Genomic DNA, 22,197 nt, shown 5'->3' on the forward strand with positions numbered 1-22,197 from the left:
CAATTTTTTGAGGGGCCAGATAATAAATTAATTAAAACAATCTGCGAATGAGTTTTCGCTTTTAAATATCATTAAGCAATATCCTTTTCAGCGATATACTATCGTCTTACTTTATAAGTTTGTTATGCTGAAAGGATTATATAACGAATAATTTATAACTTTTCGAAACTTAAAAAATAATATTCACTAAATTAGAAATATGTTTTAAAAACCTTTTTTCTAAACTGATATTTTATTTTTATGTGCAAATACAAACATGTGGCTCTTCAGTTTGTATACCGTACTTCATTACGGTCTCCAGTCTCAGAAAAATGTGTCTCGGTCAATTTTTGTCGTACAGTAATAAAGGAATTTGTATTTTTTATGATGAGTATAAAAGTTTCTTTAATATAACTATAGAGATTGGTAGAATTTATAAAAAAGTTATATTTAGTAATTTTTACAAAACTGCATTTTGATATATAAAAATGATAAAATTTAAATACTTCCATCATTTAAAAGATTTTTATAATTGAAAGGATATGCCTAAGACCAACAAATACAAAAACTTTTTTATGAACGCAAAGTATAATAGCACACACAAAGGGCCCGTATACGTTAATTACGGTGATTCTGTTTCATACAGAGAGCGAGAGCAAAACTGAGCAAATATTTAATTCTGAAGATTTTTATAGTTAAAACATATAGCCATCACGTTTAAATATTTTATTATTTAAATTTTATTTTTAAATTTCACATTTACAAATTTAAAGAAACCAAATTTTAAGATACATAGCACAATTACATGAAAATAATCTTGTTCGTCAAAAGCTTAACGTGAACTTGTAACATTAATTAGCGCGCAGAAATACACGCTTCATTAAACATAACCACTAGTATTAATTACGTAGTTACATACTCATATATTAAAAATATTAGTTACGTATTTATCACAATTGTTATTTTACAGAACATATTTACAATGTAAAAGAAGTGAGAAATTTTTATGTGTTACACGTACCTTTCGTGTGTTTAAAAATGTCCATAGGAATGAAGAAATAACCCAAAAGGATGTTTCATGTAACAATAAATTTGTTTGATAATCGTAATCAGTTTTAGTAACTTTAAATGTAAAAATTAGATGACAAAAGTAACTTACGAGATGAAATCGATATAATCATAATGCTAATAAAGTATTATTTCATAAACGGTTGTGACTTCTAAAACTATAGTAAATTTTTCTCTTAGCAATTAATGTATGCTTCAGTCTGAACTGCAGAAAATATGAAATGATATTTCAAGAAATAAGATTTGTGGTTAATAATTTTTGATGATTTCTACCATCTTTCTAACTACTACTCCGTCTTGTTTTCGTTTAGTCAATATTGTAATCATCATATTATGAAGATATTTCTTACTTAAGTTATTTTACAAATAAATTTACATTATGTTTCAAGTTAAACGTAATTTTTAATGTCTAAAAATATTTCCTCGTATTTAATTTGATTCTGGTGGAATACTTCAAGTTTGTTTAAAAATTTACAATGCATGATAAATTAAAGGAATAATTGTTTTAAGTATTCAGTATTTGTTATCAGATTTACAAGAGTCTCTTCTTTTTTCAGGACCAAGTTCATTTTACAAATGACGTCACTGTTCAGTTAATAAATACATATTCATTGAGCTTCGGCTTTCTTTCCTGTCACAACTTGACACTGTCTTCTTTGCATGCCATGAAATCAATCCAAAGGCGAGCAACGTGTACGATACCATGCCAGTACCATAAAAGTGAAGAACTCAATCACATGTTCAGTTGAGAACGTCAGAGAAGTGCTAGCACATAGATAAAAAGCGCGAGTACTGCTTGAAGATGCAGTTTACTTGAACCACTACTTCTCTCGGACACTGAAAGAGAAGAAAAAATAAGTAAAACAAAAATCTAATATTGAAAATTTGCATATAAAATCAACCGTTCATATTGCCCACTAAATTATACACTTTTAGCCAAAAAGGAGATATTAATCTCGAAGCTATTAGTTTTGCGACGAGACACGATAAATAAATGTTCACATTTCAGTTGAAAATGTCCATTCAGCAAAATATAAGATATTTATTATTCAAATTGAATCTGCCTGCTGTGGTTAAAAAACTAAGGAATTTGCACGATGCAGTTCTTAATATTCATTTCTTACTTTTGAATCAGATTGATTTGAATAATAGAAAAGACTTTGAAAGGTTTCAGACTTTAAAGGCCAAAAGGATTTTTAAAAAAATTTTACGATTTCGCTGAACTGACAGTCAAACTCACCCCTATTAACCCATTTTTGTTTGTCTTTTCACGTTTGCTAAGCGTCATTTTCTTCGCACTTACGTCATATACAATTCAACAGTAAAATTACAAAAATTTTAAAAGTAGCATAGCAGTATACGTTCAGTATTCCAGATATAGCGCTTAGTATTGGCATACATTTCTCTTATTTTTGCAGTCTTTTCTCCTTTTAGAACATCACTATTCAGTTTTTTTCTATAAGAAGGTTTTACAAAGATTCTTTTAAGATGTTTTACCAAACGCTTTTTTGTCTTTTTATTATTAACGCTTTTTTGTGTTTACTTTGTTTATTAAACATCACTTTTTTGCGCTTCGCCACATAAAATTCGGTGCAAATTCACAAAGTCATTAAAAACAGCAGATTTAGAATTTCCGATTGCCAGAAAAGGTAAATATTTTTTTCCTGCAGTGTTGCCACTGCCGTTGACTTTGTTAATCAAAAAGTTATTAGAGATTTTCAAAATATTTTTCTCTTGGCAAACTGATTTTGAACGCCTGGAACGGTTCGTTCTATGAAAGGTCTTTTCTGTGTTAGCACAAAATTAATAAAGTAAAAAAAAATATTGCAAGTAAAGAGTGTGAGAAAGATGATCAAATAATTAAATCGCAATCAAATTATGTATTGCGAAGTAATGCCCAGTGATACCTCATCGCACTCCAAACAAAGGATTTTCAAAGCATAAAAGCTGCATTTATCTTTTTTTTCCCTTGAAAATATACATCTCCAATCATTAACGCTAATTTCGCTTCTTTTATATCATTCAAGAATTTTAAAATTTTCGAAATCTGAAGACGTAAAAGAATACAGTAAAACATTTTGAAAACACTCCTTTTCCTATTCATTGAGAATCCTTTCCTGTTTAAAAAATATAGCTAATAATTTATGAATATAAGGCCTTTGAGAAAAAATATGTATTTATTTTTTCTGCTTAAAAGTTGAATAAGTAGATAAAACAACGTGTTAAAATATTTATGTGTTTTATTTATTTTACGGCATAAGAAAGAAAATTCTTGAACACTCCTTCAACCTTAGCTAGAATTTCAGCGAGCGCTGTGATGTCCAATTTCTAGGTATATACCACTTACGACCGATTTATTGGACCTCTTCAATCGAATTAAAGTTTTGATTCCCATGAATCAGTTTAAGGCGCCAAAAAGATGCAGATTTACACTGGAAATTTCCGTCGAAGTTTCGGCTTTAAGCCATTAGCAGCTGATGTTGCCTTGACGCAACAGTCAAAATAAATGCGTATATAAATATAACTACCTAAGATATTTTATACCAGCAGATGATTTTGTGTAGGGAATATTATGAAGATTATTTCTGTAAAAAATTATTTGCCTTCAACAATCATTTTGTTTATAATAATTAATATCATACTTTAAGCAAAATTTTCGACCGGGTATTTTTGCTGAAAATATTTAACGAAAGAATCGCCGTCTTTATGAGTTCTATTTTACGTCAAGGTCACCGTTTATCAGAACATTACATCAGTCAGATATTTATATTTCTGTTGGGAAGCAAGGGAAAACAGGTGTTGCGCTGACGCAACGTCAGCAGGAAACGGGTAGTCAATCTCCTTTTTCACTCATTCCTTTCGATGTTCTGGTGTTTAAAAATGCCTAGAACGAGGTATCTTACAATAGGAGCCCTCCAAACTTTTTTTATGAAGAAACAGATGATGATAATGTTAATAATGACCAGAATGAAACTGATATTGTTGTTGTTCCCCCAGAAATTACAGAAACTAGTGACGAAGAAGAAAGGAATGGCAATGTTTTAAATAATGATAATGATATTTTACCCAATATTACTGCTGGGGAAGTTGAAATTCACGTAAGAAGTAAGTTTTAGCCTTCTAAAAGCAGTTATAGTCATACTAAAAAGTTTAAAAAGCAGAAAATTGAAATCTTGAAGTGGAAAAAAAAGGAACTGTTAGTTATGTCTCAGGAAAAACATGAAGAAAGAGATAGAAGAGAAATTATAAAAGACAAAATACAAGGTAAAACTAGTGCACAGATTTTCGACTTTCGTTTTGGTTTAGAAATTTACTCTCTTCTCGTTGAGCAGACAAATATATACACTCAGGGAAAAAAAAAAAAAAAAAAAAAAGCCCAGAAATTATTGCATCTGAAGCCTATATGAGAGGATTTATTGGAATATTAGTGCTTACAGGATATTATTCTTTACCTCAAGAAAAAATGTATTGGTCTTTTGATAAGGACATTTCTGTTCCTGTTGTACGAGAATCGATATCACGTTTTCAGTACAGGAATATGAAGCAGAATTTGCATTTGACAATAGTCAGATTGACAATACTGATAAATTATATGAAGTGAGACCGTATCTAAACTTACTAAATATCACCACTTTTTACTACTGGAAATATAAAGTCTCTTTTAGATTTCAGACGCGAGAATGGATTATTCCTTTTGCAAACTCCTATTGAGAGTGTAGAATTAGCCAGAAATAGATCAGCAACCGGAAGAGCTAGTAAATTCAGCATTCAAAACCATTGCATGGAGAGGGTAGACATTTTATCGTTAAGTCCGTTGATAACAAAAGACTTTGTTGTAAAGAGTACCATAGCCAGACTGTTTATAGATGCAAAATATGTAATGTAGCTTTACATCATGTTTGTAATCAAGCTTTTCATGCTTGAATCTTTCAATTGAAATAATCTGTATTTGTAAAAGAAATACAATGTATATTTTAATATTAATTTAATTACAAGTAAAGTGATTTGTAGATTTATAAAATACAGCTAAAAAGTAATCCTGCGCTCTACTCAAAAGAAACATCACACGAGTTCAATCCTACTCACTAAACATCCGTAGTCTTATTCCGCTGACGTTGCGTGAACGCAACACTCGCGTTTTCCACAGGTAAGAGCATTTTTTTTTTTTATTTTCAATATAAATTTATGTTATAAATGCTTAATTTAATATCTGTTATTATTTTCATGAGAAAAGAAACATTCCTTGTAGTTTTGGCGGTTAATGGGTTAAGACATGAAACTGACTGTTTGTTTTCAAATATTGTCTAAGCTAGTAAATGAGACATTTTTAACATAACCCAGACGTATTTAGCCAAAGGCACAGTTGGTTATGGAATCTGGTCTTTATAGTAATAATCAAGCTACTTGTTTCTTGTTCTACTGGTAGATTCAAATTAGGGGGGGGAGACAGAGATTTATGTTTAGTTCCCTTTTGTAGACCTCCATATTTGAAGTTTCAGGAGTTATGTGTACGTGTGAATGTGTGTAAGATAAAAACAGGTAAGCTAAAATACGCAATATGCATTAGCTCCTTAACTTTTTTTAATTGGGGTATTTTCCCTTTATTACAGAAAAAACTGAACATAAATGCAGATCTTAGCACCCTGCTGGGCAGACTACCTCTAGCGTGAGCATATGATGCAATACGGGTGGGCATTCTTGTATGCAGATCCGATATGGTGTTCTGCTAGCATATCGTTCCGCAGTTGCTGTAATCAGACCTCTGGCTAGATAAAGCTCATAAGCTGTCCGTGGCAAGTAATATCAGGCATACTCGAACAGAGCCAAATATGGACATCGGGGATTTCAGAGAAGAGTAATAATGTTGCGTATGGATTACTGTGCTATGTGTGGCCCAGCACTGTCCTGTAGAGAATGCGTTTTCGGAGTCCTACTTAAATGCTAACATACGTGGCTGAAGGATGTCACGAATATACTGCTGGGCTGTCAGATACCGTGAATCAATATTAGAGGTGATTGGGTGATTAGAGGGACTGCTGAAGTGGTAGCCTCCTATATCATCACCCAAGCTATACGAGGGGTGCATCACTCTAAAGCGAAGTCAAGCCTTTCATGACACAGACTTCATTTAAAGCTTCAGCGACACAGCAACTCTGTAGCGCCTGGTCCTCCAAAATTGTAACTTCAAAAAAAGGTAGCGCTCTCTATGCGAAAAAAGGGTGAGTTGGAGACACTTTTGGCGGGAAAGGCCGAATGCTCAGCATGCTCAGTGTGATAATTTTATAAATTTAAACAATTTTATCAATTGACGTATTTCTATTTGTACAATGTGAATATAATATACGTTGTGTGTTGTAAATAAATAAGAAGTGTAAATGTGTAAGGCGTCGACAAAATTTACAGGCATACAGAAAAGTCTTGAAATTCATCTACGTATGCGATCCAGCAACATATGAGAGCCTGTCAGAAGTGAATGATTCAAAACATGAATTCTTTACAAAAAAATTTAATTCCCATATCTTTGTTGTTAGAAATGTCTTTAAGACTTACGTTAGAAATCCATTTCATGACAAGAGGAAGTAATACAAAATCACATATAATAAATGATTAAATGGAAACTATCATTGAAGCATTTGTAGAGACATTAGGTATTTTTGGAAGCAGGCAAGATGAAAAATTAGCAAAGCCTTCGCTGGGAATCGAATCTCGGACCTCTGGATACGCACCCAGCGTGCAGACCACCACACCACGAAGGCATGCTAAGAAGGCGGGAGAAAAGCCTTATACATTTTATTTCGAAATTACAACGTAGATCGTCAAAGTTATCAGAAACATTTGAAAGTATCTCAGGATGACGTTTTCTTATGAAATTCAGATTTTCTACTTTACTTTCAAGAACCGATGACTGCTCAAAAGTTCTAAAAGACAAGCTTCATTAAATCCATTAATTTTCAACAAAATAATAATTCTAGCCACAAAATGGACCATCCCCAAAGCCTCCTTTTGACAAGAAGAAAAATATGTGTTCTAATAGAAGCAATTTAAAATTTACTCCTGTTTTGAAACCTAAATATTATTCTGAAGCACATAATAGCACTAAATGCAGCAAAACTTTGATCGAAATCTTTAGCACAATGAGGAAGTTCGGAAACATCTTCGAGAGCACTAAATTATCCTAATTAACATTTTTTACTAATTACAACTTATAAGGAAGTGCTATAATTCCACCAATGTCTTAGTTTGATTGTCCTTCCTGACAATCCGCCAGCTGAGAAATAAAAAGCGGATTTTTTGCCTTTTACCTAAAATCAAATAGTCAAGAACGCTGTCAATATTTGGGAGGCTGACCACTGCAAAGGCTAACTGCACGTTTCGCTTCTGTCTACTCTTCGCGCTGTTTTTTACTTTTTTAAGAATAATAAATGTTACATTTATGAATTTATTTATGGAAATATAATACAAAACTTAAAATTAAGACATAATTTAATGTAGTGTTACATTAGAAGTATTAAAATAATAGCAACAATTTATCAACTATTTAAGCACGAAAATTATCAAAGGTGAAGGGATTTTTTTTAAATAAAAAATATCGTATACAAGGCATACTGCACATCCGTCGTGCATGCAATCTCCCTTTCATCCAATGGTTCCAACACCTTCTCACAGTTGAAGCCGGAACGACCTAGGTACCAGGATGCTTGCCAAGCTAACCATTCGGCTTTCATCATCTTAATGATTCTGTCTCTCTCGATCTGGTTCTGAATCTGGATCGTGTCTCCAATATTGGCTTCAGTTACTAAGAATTTTCACCAGAAAAATCTAATTTTTTCCTAAGGCCATTCAGCTAATCATGTTGTCTTTAATGGCGGTGTAACGGCACTTCTACTGAAAAAGCTTCTCTATGCAACACATCTGATACAATTAAAATATCTCCGCAGCAGAGGGGGAGTAAAATGCAACGCCTTCTGATGGCGTTATGCAATGCCCAATCACTGAATTTCTAATGATTTGGAAGTATATCCCACATGTACACATTCATGTCAAGTTTCGTTAGGATCCTACAATTACTTTTTGGGGCGCAAAGTTTTATGGCAATGGTTTACACGCACACACACACACACACACACATATATATATATGGTGTGCGTGTGTGTATGTACGTTAGACTCCACCTCTCTCTCTCACGAAGATAAAATTTCTGCCCTGCACGAGGAGTGCCTCGAAATCTGTACATCTAAACGAACCGGCCGGGACTTACTGCCAACCAACTTAAGAGAAACTTTAGTGCGGTTCCTGCAAGCGCTCAAGACCTTAGCCCTAAGCGGCCCCAATCTAAAGACAACAAAAGATTGCACGACCAACACGGACCACGTCTCTTCTCCACCAAGGAATATTACGGACTTTGAATTGGCCAGCACCAACCAAAACAGCAGGCTCCAACCAGCCTGTCACCCAACCTACGCTCAGGCTCTGTCCCACGCATTTCAACCCCCGCCTACTCTGCTCATCTACCCACAAGAACAAGCCACGAGCAATACACTACGACATAAACTGGCAGAAGAATTTCCCCTTTCGCAGATTGGCATCAAGGTGCGCAAGATCCGGCATATACAGAACGGAGGTATCGCTGTTGAGTGTGCCACCCAAGCAGACCTCTCCAAACTCTCCACCACGCTTCAAAGCGACAAAGGCAAACAGCTCGTCTCAACAAAGTTTCTTGTCACAAGATCCCCGCGCATAACCATACACAATATCCCAACCTCCCTGCAGAAGGAAGAACTCGCGAACATCATAGAACATCATCATAGGAATTCAGCCTCAACAAAACAGCGTTCAAACTATTACACCGGCTTAAAGACAAGAATAATAATGTCAAGTGGATCGCCGAATGCCAACCACCAGCCTTCAGACAAATTATGCAAACTGGCCGCATCTACATCGGATGGCATGCGCACAGGATCACAGAATATTTCAGTACCAAACGCTGTTACAGATGTCAAGAGTTTGGCCACCTACAACAAGACTGCCACAACAAGGAATACTGCGCCTTCTGCTCCGGCGCACATAACGTCAAAGACTGCGCCGCGATCCATCCAACATGCATCAACTGCGCAGATTTCAATCACAAGACAAAAGGCACAATCCCTTGTGGACACCCAGCGTACCACCCCAGCTGTCCAACCTACCAGAAGTACATCGAGAGGATTCGACGCAGCACCAACTACTAATCCTACCATTCCCCAACCAAGTCAGTCTTACCCAAATTCTGCACAAGCTTACAATCTCCCACTTCAGAGCTGCAGATCGTGTCACAATCTGCCGCCAGGTCACTCCCCACCAGTTATATGCAATTTAACAGTCACAACTCCAGACAGCCTCCTCAAGTGCATTCAAATAAATTTGCAACGAGCAAAGGCGGCAACCATACAAGCAACAGCACATGCCATTCAAAACGATACCGACATCCTTCTCATTCAGGAGCCTTATTGCAAGAACGGCCAAGTAGCTTCCTTCCCGCTTTCCTGGCGAACAATCCAAGTGACCGAAAATACCCAAGCCCCACGAGCAGCCATCATAATATGCAACCCGATTTGGACTCCCGTAGTGGTAACAACAGAAAGAGACTGTGTCGCTATCCTCCTCGAAACTTCAGACATGAGTTTCATCCTCAGCTCCATCTACTCCTCCCCCGCGGACACCATCACAGAAGCAACTGCCGCAATGGACAGAATTCGTCTCAAATGCCCTTCCGCTCCCACCATCTTCAGCGGTGACTTTAATGCCCATCACACAATCTGGGGCTATACCGACATCAATAGGAAAGGTCAAGAATTTGAAGACTACATAGCCGCCAACAACCTCCACCTTCACAATTCCATAGATGCCCCCTACGTTTGACAACACCTACAACAAAGGATGGCCAGACCTGACCCTTACCAGCAACAACGCCAGCCACTTATTGCAAAACTGGGAGGTGTCAGACGATTGTAGCCTTTCGGATCACAAATATATCCACTTCAGTATCAGCACCAGCACCACCATCCCAATACTTAAACGCTACAGACTACCGAAAGCAAAAATCAAGACACTGAAAAGGCAACTTCACGACCTACTTAGCAGAGAACTTCCTTCACTGCAGAGCTGCCACAACGCCGCAGACCTCGACCAGTACACAAACCATCTAACGCAGGAGCTACAAAAATGCTGTGACAGTACTCTCCCCATCCGCACAGCCAAGAAAATCCAAGGTCTTTCATGGTGGTCGAAGGACCTTCGCCAGCAACGCCAAAAATGCCGGGCACTAAGATGCCGCCTTACCAAAGCAGACACCCCAGAGGAACGCGCCTTCTTCCTAACACAGTTCAGAAAAGAGAGAGCTACATACAAACGAAGTATACTGACTGCAAAAATTACCACCTGGAAGAAATTCTGCAGCGAGAACTCTGATCCCTTCGGAATTCTTCACAAAATCTCAACAAGCAAAGTTTTTCATCCCCACCAAATCTACTTGCAGCAACAAACTGCCAACTCGAACACCAGCCTTACCTCAAACACTGCTGCAATTATCTTGAGCACCGTGTTTCCCTCAGATAACCCAGCTGATGATTCACCGGAACAAAAGCTTCTTAGAAACAACCACGCAGCACCGATGACCCAAGACGACATTCCCTTCACCAGGCAAGAAATCACACAAATCTATCGTACCCTGCCCAAGAAGAAAGCACCAGGCCCTGACGGCCTAGACTATACCATCCTCAAGGTCGCCTACAAATCACATCCCATCTTCTTTCTTCACTTCTTCAACAACCTACTGAAACATGAGCTCTTCCCAAGCGCCTTTAAAACTGGTCATGTAGTCTTCTTCACTAAAAAGAACAAAGATCTCCAAAGCCCAAGCTCTCTCCAACCGATCTGCCTGTTGCCGGCTCTAGGGAAAGTCTACGAAAAACTAATAGTACAAAGACTCATCTTTCATCTGCAAGACAACCATATCCTAAGCAGCAGGCAGTTCGGCTTCCGCTCCGGCTTCTCCACACTGCATGCTCTGGAGGAAGTTCGACGGATAATCCATCATAACAAAGAACAACAGCTTCACACGGCCTTTGTCTCAATTGACCTTCAGAGTGCCTTTGACACCCTCTGGTGGCCGGCCATTAAACAAGCTCTCCGCTCATCTCGATGGCCCCGTAACATCTATGGCATATTTGACAGTTACCTCCAGAATCGTTTCCTCCTGGTCCCACACAACAACGGGACAACCATCAAACAGCAGGAGAGAGGATGCCCGCAAGGATCTTGCGCCGGCCCAGTGCTCTGGAATCTAACTTTCAACAGCATCATCTCCACCAACTGGCCACAGCATACACAACTAGTTGCCTATGCAGACGACGTTGCGTTCCTAATCCAGGGTCGCACCAGAAACGAATTGGAACACAGAAGCACTCAAATATTACAAAAATTCAGCTTCCTCTGTCAAGAACTCAAATTAACCATCTCCACTGCCAAATCAACCACTCTTATCATTCCCAAGCCAGGCACCAACCCAAGCAGAAATCCATGTATTAAACTCCAACAGAAAAATCTAAAAATTGTCAAAGAGCTCAAGTATTTATGCTTAATATGGGACAGAGGCCTTACATGGATCCCACATCTACAGCAACTCAAAATTAAGACACAAGCCATTGCACGCAAGGCCCGTCAATTTCAAGGTATAAATTGGGGACGAAACCCATATATTAACAAGATTTTGTACACGACAGTGATTGAACCCATAGTCCTGTACGCTGCCGCAATATGGGCGAAGCCGATGCAAAGCCGGAAACGTAAACAACTACAGACCATCCAAAGACCTTTCGCACTAATGATGTGCAAAGGTTTTCGCACCACAGCCACGTCTGCGGCCATCATCCTTGCAGGCATACCGCCATTATATCTTAGAGCCGAGCAAGAAGCTACAATAACCAGAGTCCTGCAACTACGCAAAGATGCCACCTTCCACGATACAACTCACAGTCCGACCTTATATGAAAACCCTCGCCTCACCCAACGCCCACACCCAGGCATTGAAGGAAGAAACTTCCGCATCACCATAGACAACACTAGCAATTCTAGTATTCCCAACGCTACGTACGTCTACTACACCGATGGATCCAAGATTGAAGACGGAGTTGGTAGCGCCTACATTTGCTACCACCAAAATGATGAACATACCCGTTGGAAGGCAGCACTTCGGCACTTCAATAGTGTGTTCCAGGCAGAAGCCTTGGCCATCCTCAACGCCACCAACGACATACTAAGTAACGGCTACCACCAAGCATGCATCTGTACAGACAGCCAATCTTCACTCCTGGCGATTCAAAACTTAAGCCACACCTCCCCAATTATCTCCGAAATCCAAAAGCTACTCTCTATAAACCACCAGCAACGCATTCACCTCACCTGGGTCAAGGCGCATGCTGGTCTAGTTGGAAACGAGGCAGCAGACACCCTAGCCAAAGAAGCCGCCATCAGTTCTGAAGTTCAGCAAATCCGTATCCGTGCACCACCATCGCATCTAAAGAGGCTTCTCAAAGAAGACCTACTCAAAATATGGCAAGAGGAATGGAACGCGTGTGACACCGGACGACGGACCTACAATCTCCTACCCAAAGTCTCTCTATCACGCCTCATAGCTATACCCCAACTCACCCGGTTCATAACGGGACATGGCCCCTATCCAGCGTATTATTATAGGCACAACATCTCCACTACAGATGCTTGCGTGTGCGGCCAGCTTGGATCACCAGACCACTATATCTACTCTTGCCCACTGACAGCAGACAACCACATTAAGCATCCCACTCCTCCTACAGACGCCTTTCAACGGTTCATTATTAAAAACAGACCTGCAATCAATAAAATCTGTAAGGTCATTGACCAGCTCGCCGCTATGGGCCAAGATATACGCGACGCTGCATAATCCCACAACGTCCGCCACTAACAGAAGTCAACATGAATATCACCCTGTGCTGCTAACATGTCACCGCGCTCGGCATGCTCATATACTCAGCAACCTATGCCCTCCACAAATATATATTCGCCGGACCTCTACGTGTCCCCCATATCAATGTCCAGCAATCACATGTTATTCCCATCTTATGGCCCCTCGTCTGTAAACACACCCCACAATGTACAGTATATGTGATCAATGAGGCCAAATATGTATCTGACATGTGGTATATGTGTATTATTATTTTTAAGTGTGCTTTATTTGTCATAAGTCTTCAGTGTTAATCAAGTGTATCCCTCTCCCCCCTTTTTTTCCCCTCTGCGTGTGTGTTTTCTGTATATTTTCATGTTTTTGTGTTTTCATACATTTAGTACCTAGCTCTGAGCCCCTCACCTGTAAATCCGTCCCACAAGTCTCATACCTGTAATTATGTAATTAGTCAAGCAATGTTATTAAGTCGCCCCTGTTTGGCCATGTAAACTCCTCCACCCTTAATAAGCTCCCGGTGTGGACTCTTGAGGCCACAGGGAATTGTTGTCATTAGATAGTGGAAGGCGAGGGACACATGCCTGTTTATCTCTGGTAGCCACCAGGCGTCCCCGTCTTCCGTCACCTACCTACCTATAATCATTTTCATCCTGATGGGGTATTCAAATTTTCCTTTTAGCATAACATTAATCTGAGTGAAATATTTATGCAAAGTAAGCAATAAATCTAAATGTTTCGTCTGCTATAACTGTGTTTAGAATTACATCAATCTGTATTTTCAATTCAGAGATCATTAAAGATGAAACCTCCCTTTCGTCGTTTCCTACTTCCCTTATGTACTCATTTGATTTGAACTGATACGATATTTAATCATTTGCTGTTGTTCACATTCAAAGTAAAGTGGAACTGCATAGGTAGTGGATTAGTTTATTTTCAGTATCAGATTTAATGCAGATTCTTTGATAATATTCCACTAGGTTGCCAATTTTGACCGTGCAGAAGCACAGTTTAATCCCTTTAATCCTTTTTCTCCGAATGATGCCGACTTTAAGAGAATAGAAAATATTCCTGAAATTTTTCGCTTTTTCGAATTAGCGATACAATTTATGCTCAAGCACATAGACATTTATGTTTTCTGTTTACAACAATCCTTCTGAAATTATACTTTATATTTTCCTCAGGTATATATGTTTTGAATTCGTGCAAATAGAGATAAATTATTAATCTGATTTAGAATTAAACAAGAATTCTGCCAATAATTACCTTCAGCTCTTAATCAACAACATTCACATATTCACATTATTTCTGTTTTTATGAGAATATAATATATTTATACACCTGGTTATAAAATGTGATTATGCACAAATTTCTATGCAAGTTCTCAATGAGTATACAGGCAAATATTCTATGCAAGGCATAAATTTTGATTTATACGAAAGGAAACACTGTTTGCGAAATTAATTCGTTATTAGAAAACAGATGTATGAAACTATTTTCTGATTTAATGCAATTATATAACAGCTCATGTTACATATTCAAACACATAGGTATATATATAACACATGGAAAGACAATAATAAAGAAATATAGTTGGTAGGTATGTGACAGATAACCGGTTAAATGACTGGCAGAAATCCTTCTTAAATGTGGTCTAGCAAATGTTAGAATAAATCTATCCCAGATTACTATACTTATGTGTTTTAATAATTGTACCAATTTTGCAAGCTAAGTGCATGATGTTCTGTTACTTATGCCATATTTGTACCTTTTCATCATCTAAGCTTGAATACTTGAAAGTATAGTTAAATCAGATGAATACTTTAGCCTTCTCTGGAATAAGGATAGAAAGATATATAGTGTGTCTATATCTCTTGCTTGTTTTGCAGTCACAGAATATAATGCGGTCATTTAATGGTATCTTTTCTTTTCTGAAGTGGTGTGGAAAATAAATTTTATTCCAATGTTAAGTTCCAGTTTTTCTTGCTTCAGTACAGCTGTAACATTCTATAATGTACCTGTGTAGAAATAATCTGCATTCAAAATTCCAATCAGCTGTATATTTATGCTCTTTTTCACGATTCTTGAGCATTTGCAGGTTTCAGTAATCATAGCATACACAAATTACGGACTGACTGACTAATAATATACATATTTTGGCTGATTTTGAGCAGCAGCCAAGAAATGTTTCCAGATGCCTGATGTAACGTACATTTAAAAACAGAGTTCTTGTAAATTTAACAGAGAGCTTTAGCTGTACGTTTACCGGAATGCTAGTTTCTCGCCCAGATCTGCGATATACCTTGTCTAACGACAGCCTATTTTGTTAGCCGAACGACTCTCACATTTAATTACGAGTTGACTTAATGCTTATTAGGGATTAGCATTATAAATCACCTCTATTAAATTTCTTGGAACATCAAATTCACATTTATGTTATTTAAAATCCCACAAGCTGATGAGATTTAAATTGTAAGAAAAAGCAGTGCATATTCCCAGTATAAACTTTTAAATAAAAAGGTTATGTAAACCTTCTTATGAATTTGTAGTTAATATAACAGATCGAGCGATAAATATCCTGGCCATTCTTAGGGTAAGATTTGAGAAGCTCTGCAGTTAGATGTTAGATGATTAAGAATTTAATTTAAAACTCAGATATTATTGCTATCTTTGTAAGATAATTATTGAATTTCAAATGGTAACAATAACTGCCGTGAGTATCTTTCAAAAACAAGCTGAAACTTGTTGAGAACTTGCTTCTAGAACCCGGGAAAATTGCCTTGCTCTTTGTTACATGAATGCATTTCAGTTATTTTAGAAACTAACCCTAAAGTGCTCTTCAATATATTTTCCGTATTCTGTTTTAAATTAAATAAATCAAAACGTACCTTTTCCGTAATTCTCCGCTACTTGTAACCCGGAATTCCTATGATTCCCTCCCAGAGTGCGCTCTTCACTTCTAACGTTCATCACTCTGGAGAGAGTGGCTGTGCACTTGAGTCGCATTTCCTCATTCTCATCCAGATGACTTTTTTGCACCCTCAGGCGAAGACCAAGGATGGAAATCTCTTCGCCGTCATCATCGATCAATGTTGGATAGTGAACTAAAGATTCATCACCAACCTTCAAATTCGAGAGGAAATTACTTAATTTAGAACTAAGCTTTTAAATATGTGTTGCTAATAATAATAACATAAACTGATGAAGATTTGGTAATGATGTTTAAAAATGCCCATAAAATGGCATAACGCTGAGGAAATTGAAAAGATTATTTAAAACAATTCTCAGTACTTATCCTATACAGTATATATATAGTTTTGTGTATTCATTACCGTTTGTGATGCTAGTTCATTATTAAATATAAATAAATGGTGTCGGTTAAAATGACTTTAATGAGATTTATTCATGTAAAAATTACTTTAATTTTAAACATCAGAAAATGCATGTTTGAATTGATGCACACAATTGAGCATACTATTATTTCTTTGAATCCGTACATGTGTTTTGAAGGCTTATCGAAATATTGAAAGTATATTACAAAAGCATAAAAAATTACTTATATAAAAATCTGTAATATAGTTTGCCTGCAAAAATTCTGAATTATCTAGGTTAGAGATTAATATTCTTATAGAAGTTTTAAATTAGGTAGAATAACAACTTTATTACATCTCAGAATTTGGATAGTATTCTTTTGAATTCGAGGGTGGCAAACACAAATCCTCTCTTCTTCAAGTGCAAAAGCTTCTTTTTACAAAATGAGAGAGGCGACTATGGCGGAGTAAAGCGAGCACCAGCATAGCATCATCTATCGACGAAAATAATAATGAAGCGTGAATAACAAAGATATTAGTATTCTGAAAAAAATTAGGAAGCCAATGCTCTGAATTAATATCGTTAAATAAAGAATATAGAGTTTTGTTAGTGGGAAAAGTTTCCATTAAATCTTGCTCATGAACTGGAAACATTGTATGTAAAACTTTTGAAGAACCTAAGTCGAAACTGGGATCAAGTATCCAACTGTGAACTGAGATCAAGTAACTGCAGAAACTGGGATCAAATATCCAACTGCAAACGAAAATTTATTTCTCCTTTTCGAAAAAAAAATTTCGTGATGCTCGATGCAAAATGTTAGCGCTATTTTTAATTTGGCTGATTTAAATCTACGCCAAAATAAGGTTTCTTTTTATTATTTCCTTGTGTGAAGAAAATAAAGTAGTGTAATCACGAAAAATTCCACGTATCATATTTCAAAGAAAATATCAATTTTAACCGTTATCGAATGCAATTTAAGGATGTTTTTACGTAACATCTGTTCGTAAGGACAGACTAAGTGACTCTTTTTCAAAGAACAAGTTATAAAACTTATTTAAAATGAACTCAGAAGAGCTTTTTTCGTGGCGTCTGTACGTACGTACTTATGTACGCATGCATGTATGTATCTCGCGTAACTCAAACGAGTAGCCTCACAACTTTGAAATTTTGTATATACGACTACTATAGTACGTAGTTATGCACCACCATACCGTTTTGGTAGTGATCCGCCGCACCAGATGTATACAAATATATATGTTACGGTGAAACACCGAAATCTGGAGAATGTCGACTTTCACAGGTGAATGTCAACATTCACATAGTCTCTTGGTGTATGTCCGAAATATTTTCCAAATACTCTTATTTCTGACTTACACCGGTCAATGTCGACATTCACCATGTACTAATGGTGAATGTTGAACATATAACAATATTATATTTTCTTCTCCGTAATTCAGTCGCGAATAAACGCACTTGAGATTTGAAATAAGAACTTGAGCATGAGAATCTAAAACACACACTACATTCAAAATCAGAAAGGAAAATAATAGTATATAATTTAAAAACTTACGTAATTATACAGTACGTTCTAAATGAGAAAATAAAATAACAGTAATAAAAACTTACTAAATTATGCTATTCAAATCTTATTTATTGCAACAACTTAAACTATTATGGCACTTTATGACCTCTCTTTTCGACTTACACCAGAGCATATCTGTGATTGTCGACATATACCGGTGAGAGTCCGAATATACAAGAATGTAGTGGAATATTCGGTCTTTCACCAACGTATTTGGTGAATGTTAACATTCTCCGGTGAAAGTCGACGTTCTCCAATTTCAGTCTTTCACGGTAACATATATATACCCACTCTCAGAGTCAGAGACTCGACTCAGAGAGTTTAGTATTTTTATTCTTAGTATATGCTGGTAAATTGTGCATTTTTTGCTTTAAAAATGAATGAATTATATTGTTCTTATCTTTCTGTTAAGGGTTTTATGCCTTACGTAATATGCGTGTTATATTTGTAGAATTGTCAACAATTTAAAAGTTGTTTAAGTGCGGCTAACCTAACTTTTTACCATAGCAGCCTTATTTGTTTACATTTGAAACACAGCAGGCTAGTGAATTTGTGGCCAATCTAGAGAAACTAGCTTTGCAACAACAAAGTAAAGTCTTTTATTATTTCGAATTGCTTAATCAAGTCTGGAATTATCATTTAAGTTATTAAATTATCTCATATAGCATAGCGTTCACAGCATATTAAATCAGTTTTCTACGCCTATAGTGCCTTCAGTGCCGATTGCGACCAAAAGTAAACTTTCAGTTTTGTGCACCGAAAAATTTGTCTTCTTGCCCGATGGCCGAATTGCTTGTTGTGTAAATTTAATCGTAAAAATTGCTTTTTTAATTGCCTTAATTGTATTTCGGGTTTTAAAGTTTTCTATATATTTAAATTTTTAATATAGTTATTTTGAATTTGTATGTATTTTTGCTTTGTTGCGAAGTGAAAACTGAATTATTTGAATGAGAAATATATCTCTAACGAAATTCGAGAAAAGAAGTTTAAATAAAATGCAGCAAAAATGTTTTTAATTTAATATTCTGTACAAAGAAGTCATGTGGTATATACATTATATTTTTTAATTAAAATCTTTATATTGATGTGCTTCTCTTTCATTTGATTCTTGCAATAAATTTTCAAAAATGCGCTCTTTAAAATGAAATCCTAATGCCGTCTGGACCTCATCAGGCCTATCGTCTGACGTATTTTTCCGCAGACAGAGAGCATGCCTTTTCTAAGAAAGAGGATGTATATTCTGCACAATTTGTTTTGTATTTTATTATTAATTTCAGAGTATAAAGGCAGGGAAGTTACTGAATATATAATATAAGTTACATATTAGAAAAGCACGATTAGAATAAAGATATTCATTCAAGTTTAGATAATTAAAAATGCTTACTAGTTCTTCATTGAGATACCAGTGAAGCTGTGGAGCTGGTCTGGATTTTGTTGAAGAACAATTGACGTGAATAAGATCGCCTACTCTGTATTGTGATTGCCCACCTGTGATCATAGGACCATCTTTCGCAACAACAGCTAAGAAGAAAATGGCTGCGTTATTTTTCATCATTTAAAAAAGTATGAAGCAACATCACAATTAAAAAAATTACACAAAATGTATTTTGACAAAATATTCCTAAATTAATTGAAACAATACAGAAATATTAACTTTTGTTGTGAGTAATAAACTAACTACTCATTTTTTGGAAACATTTCCGTTCAAGTACCTAATTAAATGCTCCAAAATGATTTACGTAAATGCATAGTAATTTGCACCAAAAAGAAAAAAGTAATAACATACCATTTCTGTAAGTCTACTAAGATATTGCAATTAGTTTCTTGTTTAAGTAGCAAAAAATGCTGATCCTTTAAGCTGGCCTTTTTCTATCACAGTGGAATGAAAGGTTCTTTCACGAGGAATATTCTTCTACCACAGATTAAATTCGCGCCCATTCATTCATTGTTGCTGTGCTTAATTATTTTCATGCATTATATGTATTAGATTTTATCTGGTTTCATACTTAGATTTTTCATGTGAATTTGATGTAAACTTCCAGAAAAAGTACCATGTGTTCGTCGCAACATAAACTCTTAGGAAATCCGCCAGAAATCCTTCCAACCAACCAACCATTCCTGCTGTGTACAGACACTGAGACATCCTTTACCTCATTTAATTATCCAGTGATTTGATAAATATATTTATGTACAAAATAGCAAAGTATAAAATTCACAAATGATATTTTCTGGAAACGCTGCTTTTAGATACATTCGAGTTTCAGATTTGAAATGCTTTACTTCATTTCGAATACTAGTATTATTTGTTACAAGCAAGAAAAATGAAAGAAATTTGCACTACATTAACTATGCCTTATTCAATTGCAAGATAACGAAAAGCCTTTGCTCCGTACATGGTTATTTTCATTCAAACTGGTATAATTTATTAAAGATAAATAGTGGGCATTTTTATGCAAATTTCCCTAGCTTCACTGACAGATTTTTCTCATGAATTATGAGAATGATATTGTTCTACCTCAGTGAAAATTGGTATTTATGAACCTCATTTATTTCCCTGAATATTTTCTTAAGGATGGCTCATCTTGACGATATATCCAATTATTGCAGGAAATATATTTGCTAATCTGTGTTTCCAATTAAAGTAATTGCATCTCTTTTCTTCCTTAAATTTATTGTTTGCCTGATTTCATAAGCCATTAACTTCTGGAATGAAATTTGCATCTTTTGGAAATTAAAGATAATGATTCTTACTCTTTAGTTTTATTAATACGCTGAGGCGTAAATTGTAAAAGTCATCCTTTATAGGTTTATGTTAATATTATAATGTATTTTCAGACTGAAAATTCCTAAATAATCGAAAATTCATAACATGAATTTTCGATTATAAATCTATTATCGAAAATTCTAAATTTTCGATTTGAATAAAATTCATAAGATGAAATTTTATTATTAGAAATCATAAAAATGCCTTTTACAAGTCTTCTTATTTTGCTTGCTATATTCTTCTTAAATTTTGTATCCATTAATCGAATATATGACGTATTTTATAAACTGCATTGTGCTTTACGAGATTTCTGGCTGATTCTTCCTGACTATCCTTTCCACGGAAAGGCGAACTATTGGCGATTTTAGACAGCATTCGAGAACTCATTGGTGATTAAATTTTCACAGCGATCTGTTTTCGCTTAGGAAAGCATTAGAGAATTGTACGAATCAGCATCCGTACAAAATTGTCACTGCACACCGTATAAAACAGACACGTTCGCCCATACCTAGGTTGCTGCATAAATACGTTATTTTGGGGATATCCTGGTTTAGTACATCATTACATTGGCAACAAACTGTTTTAATTCCTGGATAGGTTTCGCGGGTGTTCGCGGCAGGAGTGAGGATAATCAGAATAAAAAAAAAAAGATTTCTGCTTCCAGTGAAATAAAGCGTATGATCTGAAAATCAGTGTCGGTAAGTAAATCGTAAATAGTATATATGTATTTAATTTATTACAGCAATATTTATGAGGGTATTTTATTCCCCAAATGAGAAGTCTTCGTGGAGGACACTCAAAAGAAATATAGCTTTGCATTTGCGTTACGTATGAAAAATACAGAAATAAGTACCACTACAGTCCACAATTTTTCGAAAAATTCTGTTTTCGACAACATACCTAGATGCAAAAATTAACACGCAAGGACTTTTTCTCAGACATGATAGGACCAATAAGAGCAATAAATATACTTCTTCACATTAAATTAATAGTTTATAAAAATTTAATCTTCTTAATGGGGTAGAGTAGACTTTAAGGTACCCCTTGTATTATGGCGAAGTTGTTGTTTGATTTATCGCCAAGTTGTTGTTTCATTTATGGTAGCCTGAGTATTTGAATGTTATGGAAACCCTATTGTGACGTAATCGGGTGCATGATTCTGGGAAATTTTGAATCATGGGATGTTTTGTAAGCGTTTTTGTGGTGTGTGCTGTTTTGATACTTTAGACGGTAGAATGGCCGAATGTAGTAAGATTAATTTGAAGTTTCTGTATGATTTGGAGGAAAAGAACTTTAATTGACTGGTGTGTAAATGAAGGTTTACTTAGTAGCCATTATAAGTGTCCTGTACGTAGGAAGGATATCTGTCTAGTCGAACGTAAAAACCGTTTAGATGGATTTGAATGGGTTTGTAGGAAGAAAAGTTCAGATGGTCACTATGTGAAGCGTTCGATCAGAAAGAGTACTTAGTTTGAAAAAAGTCATTTGAGTATGACTGATATTTTGATTTTTACGTGG

The 22,197-nt window shown here is 35.9% G+C and overlaps 1 protein-coding gene across 1 annotated transcript in view; it reads right to left on the reverse strand.

Annotated features, from left to right (window-relative positions):
• Positions 1–690: 690 nt before the first annotated feature.
• The window catches only part of LOC118194773 (uncharacterized), a 414,199-nt gene continuing 392,692 nt past the window's right edge, over positions 691–22,197 (reverse strand). Inside the window, exons 6-8 of the mRNA XM_085824136.1 lie at positions 19,300–19,436; positions 15,910–16,144; positions 691–1,884 (exon numbers count right to left, since the gene is read on the reverse strand). Coding sequence (XP_085680262.1) covers positions 1,802–1,884; positions 15,910–16,144; positions 19,300–19,436 — 455 coding nt within the window. The 3' untranslated portion in view covers positions 691–1,801. The remainder of the gene's footprint in view (positions 1,885–15,909; positions 16,145–19,299; positions 19,437–22,197) is intronic.

This window comes from Stegodyphus dumicola, chromosome 9 (genome assembly GCF_044657685.1).
Source record: "Stegodyphus dumicola isolate Sdum_Otavi_A_Nest chromosome 9, ASM4465768v1".
Lineage (NCBI taxonomy): Eukaryota > Metazoa > Arthropoda > Arachnida > Araneae > Eresidae > Stegodyphus > Stegodyphus dumicola.